The 23,924-nt window shown below is 36.0% G+C and overlaps 1 protein-coding gene across 25 annotated transcripts in view; it reads left to right on the top strand.

The window, feature by feature from the left end:
* TCF4 (transcription factor 4) overlaps positions 1–23,924 on the top strand; it is a 369,074-nt gene that overhangs the window by 259,825 nt on the left and 85,325 nt on the right. For 2 of the 25 annotated variants that reach the window (XM_033238351.1, XM_033238341.1), the window contains exon 1: positions 10,495–10,698. The exons of the other annotated variants lie outside the window; for them this stretch is intronic. In XM_033238351.1, coding sequence (XP_033094242.1) covers positions 10,630–10,698 — 69 coding nt within the window. In that variant the 5' untranslated portion in view covers positions 10,495–10,629. Of the gene's footprint in view, positions 1–10,494; positions 10,699–23,924 lie in introns of those variants that run through there. 25 annotated transcript variants of the gene reach the window in all.

Below are 23,924 nucleotides of genomic sequence, written 5' to 3'. Positions count from 1 at the left end.
AAGTAGAATATAGATTAAATAAGTAAAGGTGACTTGCCAAAAAAAATTAAAGAACACGTGAAACAAACAAAAGTCTGCACACACATAATAAGTGGCATGACAGTATCACCTCTCAAAAGTGACAATAGATGTGTCCATCTTTATGCCTTTAGCATGTTATTGGCGTTATTAGTTATTATATTGAGAGAGTAGCCACACTATACCAGAGAAAGGAAGGTAAATTAGATCCCTTACGCCCCCTTCTTCTGTGAATTTTATATGTTTTTGAATACACTCTCTGCCAGGATAGCAAATACAATTTGGTTCACCCCTGATCTTCAGCAGATTATAACCTAGGTAAAGTACAGACCAGGCTCATGAAAGCAAAAATCATATTTAGAACATTTGGAAACTAGGGGAACATCTCCTCATAATTGTGTGCACATTTTATCAGTGTAAAGTAGATATAACTCTATTGAAAATTGTTGTCTAGTAATATGCTCATTTTCCCATTTCATGAAGACTTATTCTCAAATGGAAGTTACAGCTGGCTATCATGTGTTTTTCTGACAAACTCTTTTCTCTGTGGACATGATGATTTCTGTTGTTGTGGAAAGGAAGGAAATAAATCTCTTTTTGTTCCTCATTCACTCGATGAGCAAAATGTGATTGAGCTCCTATTGTGTGCAGATTGTATTGTTGGAGCACAGGGCAAAGAAAGCTAAATTGCCATCTTTGTTTAGGACTTTAAGGTGTTTGGGAGCAGCAAGGTAGATGACTCGTTTATTTAACAAGACACTGAACTTTGCTGGAGAATCTTATATTCTAGAATATAGTCCTTATCTGGAAGTGACTACACAACGTGATTCTGGATGACAGAGAGCTGCAGATCTGGCATGACTAAGACAGTGGCCACAGATACTCCACTGAGCTTCTGTCTAGCAGCTTCTGTCTGTCTCTTCCCTGAAAATCACAGGGACTGTGTGGAGCTTTTGCTTGGTCAACTAGAGAAACAACTTTTGATTGTTTTTACGTTTTTCAGAGATTGATTTGCCAGAGATATTACATTATGATAAAAACATAAACACAGAATTTAGGGATTGGAACAAAGTTTATATGATCACAATTTAACACAGTTATTTGAAAATTATTGGTTTATAAAGAAACAGATTTAGACAAAGCTAGAGCTTACTCAGGTTTAAAGAGCTAGTTAGAAATGAAGCTGAAACTTAAACCAACATCTTGATTTGTGGCCTCCACATTATACTGCTTATCTGGTGAGGTCAAGAGGAGAGGTGGGATTGGTTCTTATCCCCACATGCTATGTTGGAAAACCAGAAACTTTAGCTCTATTGTAAGTCTTTAAAGAAAGATAGTTTAATGTTTAAAACTTTCTCATGTTTAATGATTGTCATAAAATGTATAATCATTTGTTTAATAATTGTACTACTAATAATGACTCAATCCAGAAATATTTAACTCACAGAAAATGTAATGGACGGCCAGGCGTGATTGCTCATGCCTGTAATTCTAGCACTTTGGGAGGCCGAGGCGGGCAGATCATGAGGTCAGGAGTTCGAGACCATCCTGGCCAACATGTGAATACAAAATACAAAAATTAGCCAGGCATGATGGCACATGCCAGTAATCCCAGCTACTCAGGAGGCTGAGGCAAGAGAATTGCTTGAACCCAGGAGATGGAGGTTGCAGTGAGCCAAGATCATACCACTGCACTCCAGCCTGGTGACAGAGCAAGACTTGGTCTCAAGAAAAAAAAAAAGAGGAAAATGTAATGGACACAATACATTTAGATTTTTAATAAAGTACACATATGTTTATTGCAGAACATATGAGCAGTTAATTAAAGATATCCAACAGGTCAGGCGCGGTGCACCGCTCATGCCTATAATCCCAGCACTTTGGGAGGCTGAGGCGGGCAGATCACGAGGTCAAGAGATCGAGACCATCCTGGCCAACATAGCGAAACCCCATCTCTACTAAAAATACAAAAATTAGCTGGGCATGGTGGCACACACCTGTAGTCCCAGTTACTCGGGAGGCTGAGGCAGGAGAATTGCTTGAACCCATGAGGCAGAGGTTGCAGTGAGCCAAGATCGCACCACTGCACTCCAGTTTGGCAACAGAGTAAGACTCCATCTCAAAAAAAAATAAAAAAATTCAACATTGCTGGCAAGTTTGAAGGTCACAGCCCATGTACAAAATGGGTATATCTTGAAGAACTCGTCTTTATCATATGTTCTGTACCATTTCCTTATACGCAACATAGTTACTATATGATGGCACTAAGTAGGTAGAGGTCTAGACCCCATAAAGAACATGACATTCAGTTCCTGAACAGATGTTAGAGAACACGCCCCACTTGGCAGTAAAGGATATCTTCAACAGGAGGGAAAGGTGAGAGTTGACCTGTTTGTCATTTTGACTAATATTTAGAAATGCTGAAGTTGTTTTATGTTCAGAATGCGTTTGATAGTCATGCCTGAAGAGGTCAAAGCGCTGATATTGTTGAAAACAAATACCCCTGTCAAACAAATAGAGATAATTTTCATGTCTTTGGTTGGTAAGCACCATAATTTGGCCTTTGGCACTGCTGTCAGTAAAGCTAGTTGATGACTTTTATGTCAATTTTTGGCCCAACCATAAATGAAGGAAATAAGACCAATACTGCCACAGTACTTTTTCACACTCATTACCCATACCTCATTCAGCTTTGTTAATGTTGAAAGCCAAAATTTATCAGTATCATTTTTTCCCAAATCATTCTTATTTTAGTACTGTTTATGCTCAATGAAAGCTTGTGAATTTCTTTCACTGTATTTAATGAAAACCCAGAGTTTTTTTAAAATTTCATGTTATCTCTTTAAAACAATTTATTTTAGATTACTCATGGGATTTACTCTAAGCGCTTGTCTTTTAATAGAAGATGATGCAAAACTTGTCTCACCTGTTCCTTCCTGGTCTTGTCTGTGTTTATGTGTGGGGTAGGTAAATGCTTTTGATTAACAGAATGAAGAGAGTGCTTATTTTGAAAACTCAGTAGTTAAAATTCAAGTTTATTTTGAGTTAAAGAACACCACATTTAGCTTAGGAATGGACCATTGACCTGCTTAAGCTATAGGCTATCGATTGGCCTTGAGGGAACTTAGATCTGCTAAACATGAACTTGAAAAGGCACTTCAATGGTGGATGTACGTTGGATGCTCTCACTGTATGGTCATTCACTTGCATCTTTAAAATTTATGTTTCGTTTTTCCTTTATACCTACTCTTTTCATTCCGTTTGTCTGAGATGGCCATTAAAGTATTTGACAATTGTTTGTTCTGTGCCTAGCAAGTTGTTCTATTGTTCCATCATGTCAAACAACAAAGGTGATCAGCAGTTAGAAACCTCAGGAAATTGCTGGAATCTTCACCCCCAAAGAGGGTTAATAAACCCTAGATAATTAGTTCGTTTAGAGTGAAAATAATTTTCATTGTGATATCACATTTCCACTCTGATTACCGAGCAATGCATTGGGAAGCCTGATATTTATTCACTAATTTTTTTAAAATTGAGAACATCCTGTGCTGAGATTCCAGTCAGATTCATCAATCCATTTTTTGTTAAAAGTTTCTCAACTGTCATCCTTCATCCAGACAAATAAACATAACCAGGATTTCCCCTCTAACTTTTTGGGAATTCCTTTACACGTGTACCAATTTGACGGAAAAAAACAATTGTCCTTGAATTTCATTTGACTCAGGTGATTGTGGTAAGCTCGCTAACTGACTTCATCTAGGAAGTGCAGCAATCTGAGTCAACTTCCTCCATCTCTGTTTTTACATTGTCCAGTGTGATGCTTCCTCATTGTACCAAAATAGAAATGGTTTGTTTTTGTATCAAACTTGGAGACTGGCTATGGATTACACTGGGTTAGTGTAAGGGTTTTTGGTTTTTTTTTTTTTTTTTTAAAGAACATTCCACTTATCCCAAGGGAAAGAGATTGATGACCTGGGGAAAAATAAGAGGCATAATGAAGTTTTTTCTCCTTAAATAAAAATCACATCTAGTCTTCAGATGTGTCAATTACACTATCTTTGTCTAATTTCATTTAATATTTGAGAGATTTAGTAGTAAATTTATGACTTTTGCAGTTACTTTGCAAAAAATTGAGGAAGAAGTGAATTTCACTTTGAGTCAAGTGTGTAGGTTCCAGTGTAATTAAACCTAAAAATCTATATATTCTGGTCTATGCTACTTTGGTATGACACTTTACCGTATCACATAATGCTGTTAGCTACATTTTACCTTATTTGCAGGGTAATGCCGTTTTATATCTCTGGTTTGTTGAATTTCATAGAAGATGTTATGTTCATGTAGATAATGGCATACTCTTTGAATTCTTTACCTCAGGCATGTGAAAATATGTGGAAAAGTGGGGAAATGAATCTGATCAGATTTCACTGTATACTGAAATTTGAGAACCTGGTTTTTGCATCTATTTTGCATGCTGCTATGTCTCCAAACCATATATGTCTGTGTGTTTTTATAATGCCACATAAAGCAAAATGAGAAGTCTCTTCTTTCTTCTAAAGGGAAATAGTGCCACAGAAAGGTAGAAGTCAAATATTTACTTACAGATCAAAAATCTAGTTAAAAAATAACCCATTGCTTACCATAGTAATCAATGTGAATTACTGTATAATCAATATAACTACAAGCTATCTGACTAGTCACTCAGAAAATAAATATTTGATCATGTGATAAACCATTTGAATGTCTACATATGAACCCAGGCCATATAAAAATAACCAATTCAAGATAATGTAGGAAACCACTCATAAAGACACGAATAAAATTAGATTTCACAGTTTATGCTGATGTTTTGATACTTTTCTGTGATAAAAGCATCTTCCAAACTAAATGTTTCCATATTTGAACCATATAAAGAGTTAAAACTATTTTGCCTGCAAATATCTAAATGATGCCAAGAAAATAAGTTCATGCCACTATAAAGATTGAGATGATTTGTGCTTTATCTGACTTCTTCGTGTAATATGGATTTACTTCAGATAAGTATATTTACTACTTTTCCAATAAGTATGTTTATCTGATAAATATTTTCTCCAGATGTGTGTGTATTGAAAAAAAGTTTAAAATAGTTAGGATCCCAGTTGAAAAAGTAAAAATCTTAATTGCTTAATAAGAAAACAGTTATTTCATAGTCTTAAGATTTCAATACAAATAAATATGGGAATATACATGTAAGAGGTTTGTTGGTGTTCATTATTAAATTGCAAGGCTGTCTCAAGTTATGGTCATCAGAATAAATTTGTGTGTGTGTGTGTGTGTGTGTGTGTGTGTGTGTCCTCCTGTTAATTAGATCTTTTATGAAGTTGTACTCATGCCTATTAGGGATTTTTGTCATTGCAGTTTAAGTTGAATATGAAACATTAATCCTTTGTTGGGTCTAAGCTATCACCGTTTATTACAATTTTTATAACATTCCATATATATGCGTCTACTAACTAAACATCAGCCTTAATTTAGCTTCTGAATTAAATTTTTTGTTAATAGTGACTCCTACTGGAGAGCCAAAAATACCAATTAGTTTAGCTTCTAAATAAACTATACTCCTTTTTTCAGTGGACAAGGGTAACCTCCTATTCCTTGGCTTGGCGACATTTACTATTCCTGTAAGTTTAAAGATGAGAACATAGATTTGAATACTAACACATCAGCAGAAATTATATTTTTAAGTACATACATAATTCTCAGGCCAGTCGTGTTGGGTGCTCCAAAAAGATTTGTGATTGAATATCTTTGCTCCATTGGGAAGAGTTTAGCATGGTGCTGTATTTTTATAATTCTTTTATCCATTTTAGCAGACTTCTGTTACCTAAGTCTATTTTAGGTGGAGTTTTTTTTTTTTTTTTTTTTTTTTTTTTGCTGCTGCTCTTTAAGGCACTCTTGCATAGAGGAAACAGCAGAGGAGACACAAGGAAATGCACTCTCCTTTATAACATGCTGCTGATACTGTGAACTAGGTGTCTTCTCATTTAAGCCTCAAAAGAAGCTGTGTTATTAACTAGATGAAGGAACTAACACTCAAACCTGTGAGATAGCTTGGCCAGAGTCACACTGCTGGGGACCAGCAAAGTTACTCATCAAGATGTGTCTGACCCTCAAGTTTAAGCACTCTGATTTAATAACTTTACTCACACCCTGATTCCAGTGTCTTAGTAGCTTTTGATCTATAAAATGTCATCTAAGGATCTTGGAGCCTTAATTCTTTGTCTTTAAAGTGGGAATGATAATACTTGTCACAGAGTACTAGTTATGGAGATTAAATAAGTGAAGGCAATTATTATATGTTCTTTAAATTGTGTATCACTGTACTGTGGATGTATTAAGTGTTGTTTTATTAGCAAATATATTTTTGATGGGTAGATGTTTACCTGAGGTGGTTATTTAATTTATAGGCTGGCTTGTTCACATTATGTTATGTAATCATTGTATATTAATGAATATCACTATTTTCCTTAGGGTGTGATGTTTAGCTAATTTAGCCATGCTAGGCAAAAAAGATCAGCATTGTAGAAATAAACAGGTGTTATGCTGAAAAAAAAAAAGACAACAAAACAACAACAACAACAACAAAAAAAAACAACTTGTGGTGTTCAGTGACTTAAACAGAAACATGGAATTGTTCAAGTTCTACCAAGTTATATTTGGGGGGAGAAAAATGGGAATTCTTTCCATATGACCATTATTCATTCATTCATTTATTCAGCTTCTATTTGTTGAGTTCCCTGCCTTATACTGCAATATGCAGGGCAGTTTGTGTGTGTGTAGATGTTTATTAGGTTTATTTGGACTTTGCAGTAACCATGTAATATAGTCATTATTCAGAAATAAAGGTAGAATCTACTCTAATGAGCTCTGTGGTCGGGTGGATAGTTCAGCTCTTTATCCTGTAATAGTTTGTTATTTAATTGTTTAATGTATGTGCGATTGCCCCTATTTCACAATTAAAACATTATTCTTTAGTCATATTTTCTCGCTTCAGCCATGTGGTCAAATTCAACGGCAGGAAGAAAATTGACATGTCTCTGAACCCTGTACATGTCCCCAAATGGAGCTTAACCCAAAGTTGGGAATCACTAAATAATTGTTCATGAAATGGTTGAATATAGCTCTTCATTCAAGTGATGTAGATTCCAAATATTTACTTGTTCTTTAATGCACTTATTCATTCAGCAAGTTTTTATTGAACATCTACCTTGTAGGTAATACTAGACCAGTGCATTGGGGATTTTAGGTCAAATATTTCCCAGTTTCTTATAACAACACAACTGTAGATGTGTGTTGTCAATTCTGCTTCACTTCAAATACATCTGTCAAAGACTTTTTGGAAAATTACGAAAGAACTGTAAACTTTAGATTCTAGAAGAAAATAAGAATCATGTGAGTTTCATTTAAGTGGTCAACACTTCTAGACAGTTTTGCTGGTAAGAATTTTTTTCCCCAAAAGTGGCAGAAAAAACAACTGGGTTCATTGCCTACCCCCAGTGTCCTCGATAGTGTTTTGTCTAAGCACCAGAGAGGGATGGTGGCTTTCTGTGTAGTGTGGCTAACCATCATTCCTCATCATTTCAGTGATAACAAGGCCGGGTGTGGGGGGGCAGGGGTGGTACCAAGTAGGTAACCAAGTTACCTACTGCTGGTTGGGTAGCTTGTCCAGTTATACACTAATGTGAAAACTGTGTCTGTGAAACAAGCAGTAGACCAGTTTAGGGTCCTGTAAAAATTGTCTGCTTAAGATTAAGACTTCTCTAAAATTATTCTGAAACACGTGAATTTATGCATATAGCTTCAGTTGTTCTTATACTTCTGTTCTAACTCCCCACGCATCACACTAAAAATTTATCATGGATGATATTTCTGTCACAAAGAAAACTTCAAAGGCTGAGATCGCAGAAATGTCTCAGTTGACAAGCCACTGACTTGAGTTCTGCGATTGAAATGTACTCCAAGGTCAGCAAACCAAAACCAAACATCACTGGATGATAATACGTTCAGTATCTCACTGGCTATAATTCATAGATCACCTTTCAAAGCAGTGTATCTTTATTAATCATTGTAAATTTGTGCTTTTGAAATCTTAGACTCATTTCCATTAGGCAATGAAGCCCAGAAGCTTAATGTTCTACTCTCATTTTAATTTTTTCAGTCTCATGTGCTGAATTGTCAGGGTTTAAAAATCGATTTCACCTCATCAGATTAAAAATATTTATTTATGCACATGTTAACAATATATTAAAAGAAATGAGAGCTCCAATTTTAAAAATAGGAATTGTAGCTCATTAAGCCATGACAATTTTGTTTATATTTACATAATTAATAGAAAAGCATTTATATGTTTGCAAAATAGGTAAGAAAAGGTATTTAACGTAGATGAAGCAGAATGATTATTTATCAAAAGAGTTTAGAGATCTTTCTAGCAAGTCTGCCCATGGAAAGTTAGCATCTAGAAAAGCCTTCTAAATAAGGGAAGAAGCAACAAAGAAACAACAACCAGGAAACCCCCCAACTTATCTCTTTAAATTCCAGGCTCTTTTCTAAGTGGTGGTTTTTACATACTGCCCTCTGGTAGGTGGGTACCCTGGCCTTGTGTATTAAGCACTGAGGGTGGTTTAAAGGTTACAAATGTGATCCTGTCAGATTGACAACTAACTGTTCTAATGAGGAAAAAATCCTCAAAGCATGAAATTTGAATGAAATGTGTGATTATAATTCAAGTACTGTTTACACAAACCTCTGGGGACCTTCCGAATAAATGCAGAGCAAGTGAGTTAGACAAACCTCTGGGCCTTCGATACGTGTGTGTGGATGCGCGGTGTGTGTGTGTTTATTTTAGAGAGTGGGGAAACTTTCCACCATTAGCCCGAGGTTTGCTCCTCAGAACCAACACCACTATTCCTCCTTGTTTATTAATACTGTATGTGTTTTGTTACCATATTGAGTTGTAAGGAAATAGATGCTTTGAATTATTAAAGTTGATTCTTGAGAATAGATATATACCCGGGTGGCATTTGCTTCGGCATATGCAAATGATTTAGTTTCATTTGGGATCAATTCCCAGAGGCCCTCCTTTCCTGTGATGCTCTGAATTTGGCAAGCTCAAGTCAGCCCATCTCCTCTCCCCGCATCCCTCCCTTTCTTTCTTTCCTTTTTTTGTACCTCCCCCCACATTTTTTGTTGATTGGTATAATATTTTTAAAAGACAATAAATATATCAAGTTGCTTGTTAGAAACCGTGCCATCTATAAGGATTCTATTGTTCAGTTGTGATCAATAAAAGTCAACGAAGGTTTTCACGTTCTTAAAGTTTAGCAAAATCGAAGTTTAGTAAAAATGTGCATGAGATGTTTGTTAAAATATTTATACAGATATTGGGCTGCGGGGATGCTGCAAAACTCTGAAAATGTGGTCTCAGGGGTGCCTTTGGGGAAACTGACAGCTGTAAGATATTCGTCGGTTCGAAGGTACCAATAAACTTGCTTCTGAGCCCAGCAGACAAATAGCGTGAAGTTGGCGGTAGATTGTCCAAAGACACAGTGAAAGCACCCAACTCCAGACTGGAAAACGTGCGCCTTTGGGGCGCCCAGCGCCAGTGAGGGGAGCAGCGCCCCAGCCCCTCCGCAGTCTCTGGGCCCATGCGGCCGTCTGCGGCGGGGCGAGGTGAAGTTCATGGGCGGCTGCGCTTCCCACTAGCTCCGGGGAGGCCCGGGCCCCGCGGAGCCCGGGGCGGGCCGTACTGCTACTCTGTTTCATTCCGCAACCCCGTTTTGTAGGTTGTTGACCAAGCAGTCAGAAAACAGTGCCCCCTCTCTCCTTTTGAGCGAGGTCAGAGACGTGGTGGTTTTTTTTTTTTTTTTTTTTCCTCTCTCTCTCTTCCCTCCCCTTTCCCTCCCCTTTCTCCGAGTCGAGTTCTCAGGCAGCTGCGTACAATGCTGGGAGCTAGCCAGCAGCAGAGACAGATGGCAGAGTTATTAGATGTGCATCATACGATTCCCTTCCTGCCACTCGCTTTTTAATCAAATTAAAACAAAAAAGAAAGAGAGGGAGAGAGAGAGAGGGGGAGTCAATTAACTGCATTTGTATTCTGCTCAATAATGGACCCTGTTCCACTTTTACCCTAAGGCAGTTGAGTGGAAATTTTAGAGAAGAAAAGGGTGCCTAGAACAAAACAAAACAAAAAAGGAAAAAAAAAAAAAAAGAAAGAAAAGAAAAAGAAAGAAAAAGAAAAAAGTGAAGACTGCAGAAATTTGTAAGAATCGGCATTATTCGAGGAACTAATAAAAACCCCTCGGAAAAGTTGAATCGATCTCGCGTATGCATTAGGATTTCGAGCTCCATCAGGGCCGGGCTGCCTTCCAGCTCCGCTGCGCAAAGTTGAGCGTCTGACAGCAGCGCCGCGGCCTCCCCCGCCCGCCAGGAATGGTCTCTTCCTGCTTTGCATATTCACCACGCTTGGCCCGGCCATATGGGAAAATGCAACTGAAGGAATTGTTGTGAAAAAAGGGACAGCGAGTTTGAAATAAAAGTTGTTAGAGTGGTACTGAGGAGAAAAAAGAATCCGAGACCATGTACTGCGCATACACAATCCCGGGCATGGGCGGCAACTCTTTGATGTACTACTATAATGGGAAAGCGGTAAGCGAATGCGGGCTGCGAGGGGGATTTTTGACAAGTTTTATTGTCGCAGGGATGAGCATCCTAGGTGGTGATCATTGTTTGCAAAGTTGTGCAGGACTGCCGCACCTTCCTGGGTGCCGTGAAATATTTATCATTTGCCAATTCTAAGATCTTCTTGCCTACTTCATCGTCTTTTTCCCCCACCCTCCTCCCCCAGAGTAGAAAAATAGATGCTTTCAGAGCTTTAGAGAGTGGATCCTAGAGCGAAAGTTTGCAGTCAGGTAAAGTTGAGAGGTGGTATGATATTTTTTTTTTTTTAAGAGAGTTTTGGAAAATTCTTATTCCTTCCAAATGACTGTTAGAAAGGAAGAGCAGATACGAGAAGCAGAATTGAGAAAGCCCAAGTTAGGCTGAGGGGAAATTTGGGGTAAGTTTCTCCCTGGATTGAGGTTTTGTGATATCTAAAGTCTTACTAAGTTGGAAGCTTGAGTGTAGTGGATAGAGTGGAGAGAACCTGAAAGGTTAAAATAGAGCAAACACATAAAACTGAGAGAGCAAATTAAGGAGTAGATTATATAAGTTTATATGTATATTTAAAGCCGAAATGGGGAAGGAGAAATCAACGGGTTCATTCATGCATATAACAGTATTGTCATAAGTTATTTGTGCTGTGTGGCTTCTTCCCTCAGTTTTTCCCCCCTTCCAACAGAAACGCTTTATTTAAGAAAAAAATGTGTCTGGTATTTTGTGCATAACCCCAGCAGAAGGTTTATACTTGCCATCTGGAGGTTTATTTTTTTTTTTTTTTCCTTCGTCTGGGCCCACTGAAGGAAAAGGATTTCAGTATTTTCAAATCGGTATGCGGGGCTCTCGGGAAGAGTTGTTGGGTGATAGAGGAGCAAAAATTTATTATTTTAAAATAGAAAAGAAGAATGAGAGAAAAGTGAAAAACAGCCTTTTATAAACTATTCTCTTTGTGTACTTTGAACTTCCATGTGGATTGATCTTAATCAGGGATAGTTAGGCCAAAGGGGACAGAGCAGAGCTTTCAGGAAGGCCCAGTTCAGCTGTAGCAATTGGCGCAAACGAATTAAACATGTGTATGTGCTGCTATATGCCTGAGTGTATATACATGCAGATGCATGGATAACGGTTATTCCTAGCTGAGCATATTCTGTAATACATACATATACACAACTGTTTGAAGGTGCAGTTTCAGAAGATTAATAATATCATTTAAAAAGCCAGTTTTATGAATGGGCAACGTGAAATAATATCGTTTAGTTTTATTTTGAAAAGTACAAGTAAATCATCAAAAGTTCATAGTGCTATCCTATTTTTATCTTTTTTAAAAAAGAACACCGTGTAATTAAAATAAGTGTGGTAAGGGAAATATAATTTTAAAACAAACGGTTTTCACTGTGATTTGATCAAAGTGTTTAAATCTGTAAACATAAATATTGGGATTATGTAACATCTTTTTTTTTAACAAGTACATGATTTGCAATTGGTAGTTACTCATATATAGCTAAGACTTTTGCCTATTATCTTTTAGATGTTCTCATACATAACATATTCAGCACCTTTCATTTTAAAGCACTTTTAATGAAAATTATGTGAAGGATGCCATCTTAGTAAGCAAAAGTGTCTGTGAAGCAATAAAACAGATTCAGGGATTAGATAGCCCTTATCCATTATGAAAGACTTACATTATAAAAGAATATGTTTCCATGGTTTTTATCTTTCAGGATTACAAGTTATGTGACTTTTACATGTTAATTGTTAATTTTGCATCTTAAATATCTGAACTGACAAAATTTTAATTTAGGTTTTGTATCTTTTAACTCCTTTTTAGCCAAAAGGAATTTTCAAAAATATGTGTTCCATTCCCACAGCTTGCCAGTTGCCTCCACCGTAAGAAAATGCTGAATATGACATCATATCACTAATATGCCCTCTCAGTTGCCAAATATTTTGGTTGTTAGTTTTTTTTTTTTTTTTTTTGAGAGGATGGTACTCATAAAATCAAGATCGCTCTGTCACAGGAAATGTATTTATAGGAACTGTTTTAAGGCGTTTATTAAAAACAAATCTGGTGATGTGTATCTCTATTGATTCAAACACTAGAAAGAGGCAAATTGTACATACATTATAGTTAGAAAAAAATAGCCATTTGGAACACCAGCAGAAAGCTTTTGAAACTGCGGATGGCTACCAGTTGTCCATCTTAACTTCGTGAAACAGACAGCAAATCCCAGTTGTGTGTGTCCCAAGGAAGGGGCCAATTCTATACCATTTTTTAAAATGCCCTCATGCATACATTGAGGAAGCAGATTTTTGTTTATTCTACAGTGTGTATTCTGCTGGCTCTAATTCTGCATTGAGCAGCTTTTGATTTGGTGCCAGACATGTTGTGGAGATTGTATATACCATGCGTTAATTGTTCAAAATGCCTATCGAAGAGACTTTACATTTCTTGAGTTTCACTTATCGTTTGGAAGTTGAATATCTGTGCGTTTTTGTGTGTATGTGCATGTCTAACCAATGTGTGTGTGAACCTGAATTAAGTGTGGTTAGCTATTTGTTGCACAAGTTTTCCTCTGAAGAGAACACAGCACTGAATTCCTTCTTTTTTCCCAGTGACAAGTCAATTACTTGTTTAAATTCAGTTTGAACTCCCTGAACTGAGAGAGGCCAGAGGAAGCAGGTTTTCCCTGTGAATAAACAAAAGAAGAAAAATGGAAAATCATTCCAAAACACAGTGATTTTAGCTTGTGGGAAGAATATAATTAAACATTACAACAATTATGGTTTCTTCTTTTATGAACTGGCAACTATAGGGTTTGTAAAATCAGTTGTCCTCTAACTTTCTAGCAGAAATATAAATATTTTAGGACAAACAAGAGAAAACGTGATTTTTTTTTTTTACTATGTTAAGTTATGAAGTGTTTCCATGTCTATATCCCACAAGAAATTTTTTCCTTGTTTCTGTGAACAACTGTACCTGTCCAGAAGTGTGGACTCTGAAACAAATGCTTAACAAAAAATCATAACCCAAGAGCTATCAAAGAATAAATTTTGGATATAAACCAGAATGTATTTTTAAAAATCAGTTTCTCCTCAAGTGAGAGTTTAATGAACTTGACCAAATAATTTTTGTGATCTTTTTTCCTCTATGCATTAGAGTTTTAAATACAAATGAATCCCAATCTCAGCTTAAAAAAAATTAAAGCACCACTTCTGAACTACGGAACAGATTTTTTTTTGCAGAGAAAATCAGTAACTTATTTTGTGTTGGAAATACGAGCTTATATCAAAGTGTGCCAATGTGTCTGTCCTCATTCAGGCTATGAGAAGTATTAGGCATTACCTGCTCTACAATAAGTGTAGTTCTAGCTCTAAATTTTGATTTTTATAATTTCTTACATGTTCATTGAATAAGAATTTTAATAAGTGATTATTTGGTCAAATTTCACATATCTAATCATATAGCATATCCACAAAGATAAAATTATGGCAAATAAAATTGAAAACAAAAGTGGCAAAATTTCCTCGTAATGGTAATTTAAGATCACATCATCAGCTCTCGCCAGCATGTGCATGTGTTAAACCGTATAGAGAAACCTATAATTATTGTAATTGCTCTTTTTGCTTTATACTAACAAGCTTCAAACCATGTTTCAAAGTAGTTGTTTTGAAATAGTTATTTGTCAAATCATCAAATCTCGGAAAGTAAATGGTAATGAGCTTTTTATGTTTATATTCTGACTGTTGGTCATATTATGCAGCTTTTCAAGTCCATAAAGTTCAGAGATGAAACTGGATGTTAATGATTTCTGATATCAAAGCCAAAGAATAAAATAATGTTATGAGTCCTGCTTAAGGTGAAAAATTAGGAATATTTGAATATCAGAATCTCTCATTTGGGAAATGTATTCTTAGAAGAAAGTTTTCCTGTAGATAAGTGACAATATCAGTCAGCAACCTAAATTTTTTAAAGCTAAAAATTGGAGTATGAAGAATTTAGCTTTTTCTCATTTATCACAGGAAGTGCTAACATAAAAAGATTAATATTTAAATAACACCACTAATAACATTTTTCAGTACATTTTACATATGGCTTTTTTTCCATCCCCCAAACCTCATAGTTGGTTGGAGCAGCCACACATAGGACATAGGTAGCCACTGGGTTTTAAAGTTTCCAGTAGTGTGTCAGCTATGCAAATTACATTTGGCATTTTAAAAATATATTTCATATACTTACTCTTTTCAGAACCATGATTATAATTGAAAGCAGACAGTATAAATGCTTTATTTTTTAAAATTGCTGTTTACTTGCTATTACACAGCAAAAATTTGCTTAGGTCACAAAGTAATCGGATTTTAAAATTCCCCACTGGTTCAATAAAATAAAACATATCAAAGAGAAAGCATGTAGGACAAACTTCTTTTTTGTGAGCTTATTTTTTTATATAGTTGGCAATTTACTCATTTAAAAATAACAATGAAATTTTTATTTTTTTCTTTTATGCTTCATTGCTTTAAAACAAAATTATGTTGATTTTGTGCTTTACGTTTAAGCTGAAAAAATTCACCAGACAATCTTGACATTGTGGCTACATCTTGTCTTCCTGCCTCCGATTAAATTTTCAGAATCCCTGCATGAGATTCACAGATACCAGTTTGAACATTTCTGTGAGGCTAATTTCTCAGGGAAAAAAATATGGATCAGTTACATCTTTGGTTAATTTTATTTTCTGCTAGGTCTCTAAGCATTTTAAATAGAGTGTTGGTAATGGATAAGCATCCTTCTGTCGCTAGGTGATGGCATTGTTTCAGGCAGAATTAGGAGGAAGGACATTGGGATAGGGGAAGGAGGGTTGGGGAGAAAAGTGGTCAGGAAAAAAGATCTAATAGCTGATGCAGTCTTTTAAATACCTTTCCAACTGATCTACAGGAAATTGTGCTGAAGAATCATTTGTTTCCTATTCCACTATAAATGTGGTTTGCATTACATCCCGTATTCGGCTTTTTTTGTTGTTGTTTTGTTTCTACTAAATTACAGTACCACGATGGAGGTTTGAGAATAAATGATGTCTTCCTTTATAACTTATCTTTTAATGGCTTGATCATAGTTGGACTTTAGACACTGTCATATTTCATTATTATGAATTTTGTATGTGTGTGTTTCCAAGCCTACTTGAAACTTCTCTTAGTGCTCTGCCACTAAGGAAAACAATGCTGCAGTCTAAGTTCTTTAGAATCACTATTGTAGGTCAAATACCTGGTCTACGTGCTGCCATCAGGGATCTATTAAATGAATCTCTCGTTTTCTCGTTCAGAAAATTTAGAGATTTTAGATGTGGTTCTGGCAATTGTAGAAGTTGTTTGAATTCAGATTTACTTTTGCCTTAAGAAGATAATACAGTGGAGACAGATATTTGCTGTGCAGAGCTGACCTAAATGCATGCCTTGCACCTGTGAGAATTTCAGTATGCCGACACAAAAGATTACTGGGCCTTTTTTCCCCCTCCAATATTATCAGAGTTACAAAATAACTAATTTTTCACAGTCAATATAATTTAAAAGTAATTTTAGTTTTAAGGCTTTTCAAGTTTTTATATATTTAATTGCACTTTATTAGCCCTTAATACTTCAAACATAACTCTAAGATGACACAGGCTAAAGTTATATATGATAAACATTATTGATTACTAAAAAAAAAAGGATATCTGTATATTCATAAAATATTATAATCTATTTAGGAAATTCTCATAGTACTAAAAAAAATAAAAAGCAGTTGTTTGTATACCATGAAAAAGAGATCGATAGTGACAAAAGTGGAAAAGTTACAAGTATAAAATTGTCTCCTTTAATGTGAAGTGATCTACTGAAAGTTATACTTGGAATTTTCAGAAAATGTCCATAGTTGTAGGCTTTATAACATTTCAAATTCTATAATAAACTATTTGGCACATTATCGTATCGTTTTAGATATATAGATACCATGGCATTTTATTAAGCAAAACAATTTTTTTTTCTTCTGAAGAACACTTCTTAAGGTGAAATTTATTGGTTTTGAGCTTGAAAGTGGTTTGAGAATTATACATGAACTGCACTTAAACTTTGGGAGACTTTCCTTTTTGCAGTGCTGAAGATCCATGACTTGGTTCCAAACTACAACCTTATATTTGCAGATGTATTTATGGCACAGTACCACATTCTGATTAGAACTTAATAGGTCACATTTCTGATATTTCTGTCTCTAAATGCTGTGTTCCTCCTGTTTACCTAGTTTTCTTCCTATTCTTCCTAATTTCTTAAAGAAATCTGCACATATTCATTGAGGTATTTAATCCAGCAAAAAAGAAACACTACGCCTGTAACATTCTGTTTAGTAGAGTATACTACTTTAAACTCTTCTCCCCACCTGAAAAACAGGGGGCTAAAGAGTGGGTGTGAACACCTGAGAAGTCAGAGGTGGGAGCAATGTAGATGATGGTCTAATTTCAGGCTCAGCCGAAAAAATGAAGGCTTTGGCTGGTATCCTCCAGGGACCTAGCTCTGTGCTTTCCTAGAGACCAAATTACACTCATCTTGAGAGAGGGCACGTTGAGGTAATTGGTAGGAGAGAGTGGGGAGAGGTGAATTCCAGCTGCTTCCATTGTAGCTGACCTGAAAATGAATAGGGGATGTTAACAGTGGAGGCTAACATTTGACTTGGCTTTTTCACCTCCACAAACCTAAGGGTGAGAATTATAGAGTCCTGAATGACTGCACCAATAATGACCCTGTTTAAGTGGGAATTGCTATGTTGGGAAAAACTCTCACACCATTTTAAAAATACTTGATGCATTTACCAACCACAGTACTATTACTGTAGCCCAAAAAGTTTATCCACAGTATGGAAACATTCTTTTTATTTTCTTATTTTTTTTTATTGTCAGCCATCTAGTAAATGTGTATTGGATCTTCACCTCTTTGGTTACATTTTAAAATGCTCCTACTGAAAGACATTTGGAAGGCACCAGAATCCCATCTCCAAGAAGGGAAGCAAGATACAAGTGCTCTGTACTCCCTTTCTCCTAGAATGCGTGGTCGTTTTTTTGTTTTGTTTTGTTTTGTTTTTTACAGGAGAATAAATACTGTATGACTCAATAGCTTTTCTAACAAATAAAACAAATTAAATTGATGTTACATGCATATTTAAACCCTATCCAGTTAAGTACTGACGTGATTAAAATAATCAAATGTATTACTTAAAAAATTAAAAAGGATAAATTCTGTACCCCATTATTTTATTGACTTTTAAGTATAAATTGCAGAAATGTTTACATTCCTAGTGGCATTATTAAGCTAAACTGACGAATCAGAGGAAAAAGTTGATTGGCCAGCACATTATTATTTCTGCACCTGTTATTACAGAAGTGCTCAGCATTAAAGGAGCTGGAGGGATGCTGTTTTCTTAGGCTTCCTTTGTGTGATGTGGGGGTTGGGATAAATGTGTAACAAGTGTACTTTCACTTTGTAGTGCCTTTTTGTGTGTTGATGTGATTAAAAGACTACAGTGTTTTTCATGTAGCTTTGAAATTAATATGCAAATAATAGGGGATGTTAGGGCTTCCCTCTACCTGCTGCACTAAACTTCCCAAAGCCAAATGGGGTGGGGATTGGTGTCAACTTTTTTCATACAAGTTTTTTAGTTGCAAACATCGCCAACTTTTAATCTCTACTCTGAATTTGTAAGGGAGGGGGAGGGAAATGTCAAACTCATTGACGTAGGAGTGAAGATCTGAGATGAAAATACTTTCAATTTTTTATTTTCTACTTATATATCAGGATGTTAGGAGACCTTGAAAACATTGTGGAAAAGTTGTGTAACATTACCAAGCCTTTGGTGTAAGATTATACTTTTCTTCTGGTTGAGTTCTTCCTTGTATTAATCATGCAATATCATTTCTCAAATACTTGAGCCTGGTTCTGCCCTGGAGCATAGGTGACAATAATTGTTTGTTATTATAATTCTAGAATTTCTTGAGTGTTCATTGTCCGTAAATCATTTCACACAGAGAAATCTAAACTTTCTTCAGCCAGTAGAATAAATAATGCCTTCTCTGTCCTTTCCTTTTCTTTTTAAATTTTGAGTTCTTTAGGTATGTCATTGTAGTCTTTGAAACATAATGACATTAGATTTGGATTGAAGGGGGAGGGAGAGGAACTTTTATTTCATGCCATCTAATGGCTAGTTTGAATTTGCAAAGAAATGGATACAATGCCATTATTTTCTGCGAGATACTACTTAACACTGTTTTCATATCAGTTTAGACTTTGTCCTGTGTAATAATTTAAATTCCTAGATTTTAATAACACTTAATATGTAGCATGGATCCCACTTAATCTCCCCCCTGGCTTCACAGCAAAACGTTTACATAAATGAACTCTCAATTTTGATATTAACTATTTAGTTCACTCTTTCCTGAGTTAATACTACTTCCATAATTAAACATGTTCCACAGTTGCCATAGGAGTGTATCTTAAAAATGATATTCTTCTCTGTTCTTTTGAGCCATCTTTTGGCTAGGTCAGTAAAGAAATGGGAATCTGATTTTATTTTAAAGCGAATAAGTTATTACTCTACTATCGTATTAGACATTCAGCTTCAGAGGGAGTAAAAGATAAAATTCCATCACAGTTCTATTTTGTTACATTTGCAGCAGAAACTTGTATGCTCAAATTGGTTATTTTCAACTCATGACAGCTGTGATATTTAAAATGATCACAGCTGTTATGACTTAAAATTGATTTTTCTATTAACACCTGAGAAAAAGACCTGTGCCATATTAAAAACTTAAATAAGGTAACTGTAAAATTAGACGTGTTGATGCGAATCTGGTAATCCTACTTCCCAGAGGTTGCAAAGTGCAGCACACCTCTTCCATGCTTCCAGGGAATGAGCTAAAACTGCTAGAAATAGATGCATGATTGTTAAATGCGTTTACATTTTAAAGGATTCCTGTAATAGCAGATCCTCTTGGCCCAACTTCGCAGTGTCACTTTTGCTGATAAAATCATTTAGGATTCAGTTTCCTTAATTAACCCCAAGAAAGATGACTTACATGAATCATTATGATATCCTAACCTCTAGACTAGAGAAGCTGCTTTACCTTTCAGATATGACATTGAAAAATGCAAAACCATACTGAATTGTTTCTTATGAAGGAAGTTTTGGTTTTATGGTCCTTTTCCTCCATTGTCTTTAGATAATGAAAAAGGAAAAACAGATGAAAAAGGACAAATAGATCATGGCCAAGTAGTTTTAGGCTAGCACTTGTTTTTGAAATCTTTAATACATTTTTAATCTTCACGTTGAAGATCCATTGAACCTGTTTTAAAGTTAGATGGTGATTCCTGGGTTCAGTTGGTCTATTTAGATGTTTACCTTCTCAGTATAATCCGTATTAGAATCTCGCATCTGTCAGTAGATTACCTGTATTTAACAAACTAACCAATTTAAGAAAACATAAACACATAAATACATTAAGATATTTTGCTGTTTTGAGTTAGATGATGTACTATATAAAACATATACCTGGCCTGATGTGGAATTATTTATAGATAACAATGTCTTCACAGATGCATTGCCAGTAGGGAGCTATGTAGATTAAACTCTTTGGCTGGTCCTAAGCTTTTTACCTGTGTAACTCAATCAGAACTGAAAGCATGACAGGTTTTATGATGATGAATATATGGCTGGATTGGAGAAAGTATGGTTGGGTGGGTAGATAGATGGATAGATTTCGTAACTAGACAGTAATAGATAATGCCAATTATTTATTACTCAAACTTGTTTATTCATCAAAAATTTTTATACGGAGTATTACTTTGATTATTGCATGTAGTTCAGAACTATTAGTTGAAAATGCTAAAATATTTGCTATCACATAATCAAGACTGCTATAGAGTTGGTTCTAAAAGTTCCAGAGTGAACATAGATTACCTGTTTCAAAGTTAGAGACTAAGACTGTGGAGCGCCATAAGATCACAAAGTCAGACTATCACATATTAAGTGATCATGGGTGTCAGTGGCTATTTCCTTGTTTAGGTGAAAGAAAATACTGCTAGAGATGGACGTTGTTTATATGAAGATTTAAGAAAATCAAAGTGGATATTTGTTGCTGACAGACTAAGATTACAAACATATATTTTTAGAACAGGGGTGTTCCCCAGGGGACATATGGCAACATCTGGAAACAGTTTTGATTGTCACAACTGTGGGGGTCAGGCAGGGGCTTGCTACTGGCGTCTAGGGCTGGAGGCCGGGGATGCTGCTAAACATCTTAACAGTGCACAAGACAGACCCTCAGAAGTGCTGAGGTTGGGAAGTCCTGCTTGCAAAGTAATATATCTGGACCTTAAGAATTAAATAATGTCATAATAAGTTCCATAATTAAATCTTGGCATTGGGAGGCATTTATAGTGGATAACTTTTTTTGTTGTTTTCTTTCCCTATTTCCCTTTATTTCCCTTTTCCTTTTCCTTTTCCTTTTCTTTCCTTTTTTCTTTTGTTTCTAAAACATTTTTTTTTTTTTTTTTTTTTTTTTTTTTTGGCGTAGCACACTATAGCATTGCCCGGTATTTCTACCTTTTACCATGAAAACGTGAGATTTTATAGTGTACTAAATATTGTACATTATTTGTGAACCAACTGGAATGGCTTCAAAGCAGCTGTTAGAATATGTTGAGTCAGTAATGCACATGTCTGCATACCCTAAACATATATTTGTGTCTTACCTTTTAAAATGTTTAGAACCCTCTATCAGTGTAACTGTTGGTTTGTCTTGAATCATCCTAAATGAAGAAGGGTATTACCATTTTTACCCTACAGGACATAAAGTAGAAAAAAGAAATTAGCATAAATAAACTAATTAATAATTATGTTTTAAGTTTTTTGGTGTTATGGATATTGTTTACATCATCATTAACATCATAACATCATATTGTCTGTTATCAAGAAAACATTAAAATTTAAAGCCAACATTGAAGACGTTCTTTTCAACTTTCCCAGTAATGCAACTCCTTTACCTCCTCACAACTGGGGACCTCTCTCGTTGCCACCGCTGTACGTCCCCTCAATGTGGATAATTCTTGGCCATGATACGGAAGTGATTTTGAAACCTCAGTTTCCTTCCCTAGCACCCTGTGGAGGAAGGTGGCAGGATCTGGTGACTGAGTCTTACACCCGCCAACTTCTAGACCTCACTCCTTACGTGCCACATTTTGGAGCTAGTTGCCAAGCCTCACAGTAACTTGTACCACTCTTCAGTTTCCTCCCCATGATATACAAAGTTCTCCAAGGTTTATTGAGAGTAGAGATGGAGGCTGGGCAAAGGAATGGCGGCTCTGATTTGCAGTATATCTTTGGCGTACAGATATGCTTTCATTTGTTGCTTAGCCCATTAGCTAATGGAATTTCAGTTCCTTCCCACAGGCATTCTCAGACTCTGCACTTCACTCTTCCTGTTTCCCTGTCCAGCTTGGTACAACACATTCTAGTAAAATCAGACTTACATGTTCAGGTTTACTTTGTACATCACATCTCTAACCATCTTTATAAGTTTGCCCTAAACTGGCATTTATTTTGAACTGTCTTCCACCTTTTACTGTACAGCATTGTCTGTACTCAAAGTGAGCAACTGAAAAGAAAGTTTTAACATTTTTTTGTGTGCCAGACAAGTAATAAAGATTACTATTTTTTATGATAATTTTTTTTGATTTGAGTATTTCTGTTTCTGGAAGATGGTAATTTTTTCAAATCATGAGTTTACTGTAAATGAAACTATTTGAGGGAGTATTGACCTATTTTTGATCAATCATTGATTATCTGTGTTGCATTCTCAGTATTTCTCTTATAGTCCATATGTCCCTCTGAATAATTTTAGAACAATAACTTGCTTACACAGTGTTTTTAGAATATGCTTCAGGAAGCTTGCCTGTGTGGTATTTAACTCAGACATTTATGGAGTATAAAACCAATCTTACTGTGACTTTTAATTATTAGGAAAGTGGCTTACAGTTAAAATAAAGCTTACAGAAAATATTGTAGCAATAATTAATATCCAGTAAAATCAATCCAGTTCTAATTTGATCGTTACTACACCCCAGTAAGATAGGTAATGCAGGAGTCATCATCCCATTTCACAGGCAAAGCCTGGCCTGTCCAGTGAGGTAGCCACTGGCCCCATGTCGCTACTAACATTTAAACGAAGGCCAGGCACAGTGGCTTATGCCTGTAATACCAGCACTTTGGGAAGCTGAAGCGGGAGGATCGCCTGAGCCCAGGAGTTCAAGATCAGCATGATCAACATTGGGATACCCTGTCTCTACAAAAAGTTAAAAAAAAAAAAAAAATCAGTCAGGCATGGTGGCACACATCTGTAGTCCCAGCTACTTAGGAGACTGAGGCAGGAGGATCATTGAGCCCAGGAGGCTGAGGCTGCAGCGAGCCATGGTCATGCCACTGTGCTCCAGCCTGGGCAGCAGAGCAAGACCCTGTCTCTAAAATTAAAAAAAATAATAATAAATAAATAAATAAATAATGTCAGTCAATGAGAATTAAATAAAACTTATAAAATCTCACTTCCTTGGTTGCACTAGCCAAGTTTCAGTTACTCAGTTTTCATATGTGATCAGTGGCTACTATATTAGCACAGATATAGAATATTTGTGTCATTGTAGAAAGTTCCATGGGGAGGTGCTGGCCTGGGAAATGGAAGCATTGAGGGATTAAATAACTTGCTCAAGATCATGTAGGTCGTGACAGAATGGAGTCATTGCTGCTATATATTCCAATAGGATATATTTACATTTTTCTTAGCTTTATTGTCAAATATCTGATGTAAGAATTGACATTTCAGTGCTACCTTGTAGCAGTTTACTGAATGGTTATCTCAACTGAATTTAAATATGGAGCTCGAGTTACACAGACTTTTCAAAGGATGTAGCCCTTTGCCTGTCTGCACACAGTGGGGACCTTGAATCTCCAGCCAGTGAGACCCTGCAGAAGCAGAAGAGACCATGTCTTAATGCATCTTTGTAGACTTTTTGGCATATCGCTGACAACCATGAAATGTTTATGCAGCCAAATGAATGTATCACATCCACCATATAGGCATAAGTCCATACGTACAGTTAGGCAAGACCTTTGGGTAGAATGCTCCTGAGAGAGCTGGCCTCTGCCAAATTTT

This window comes from Trachypithecus francoisi, unplaced genomic scaffold (genome assembly GCF_009764315.1).
Source record: "Trachypithecus francoisi isolate TF-2019V2 unplaced genomic scaffold, Tfra_2.0 Contig01474, whole genome shotgun sequence".
Classification (NCBI taxonomy): Eukaryota; Metazoa; Chordata; class Mammalia; order Primates; family Cercopithecidae; genus Trachypithecus; species Trachypithecus francoisi.
Note: the sequence above shows the minus strand (reverse complement) of the source record. Positions and strands in the feature narration are given on the sequence as shown.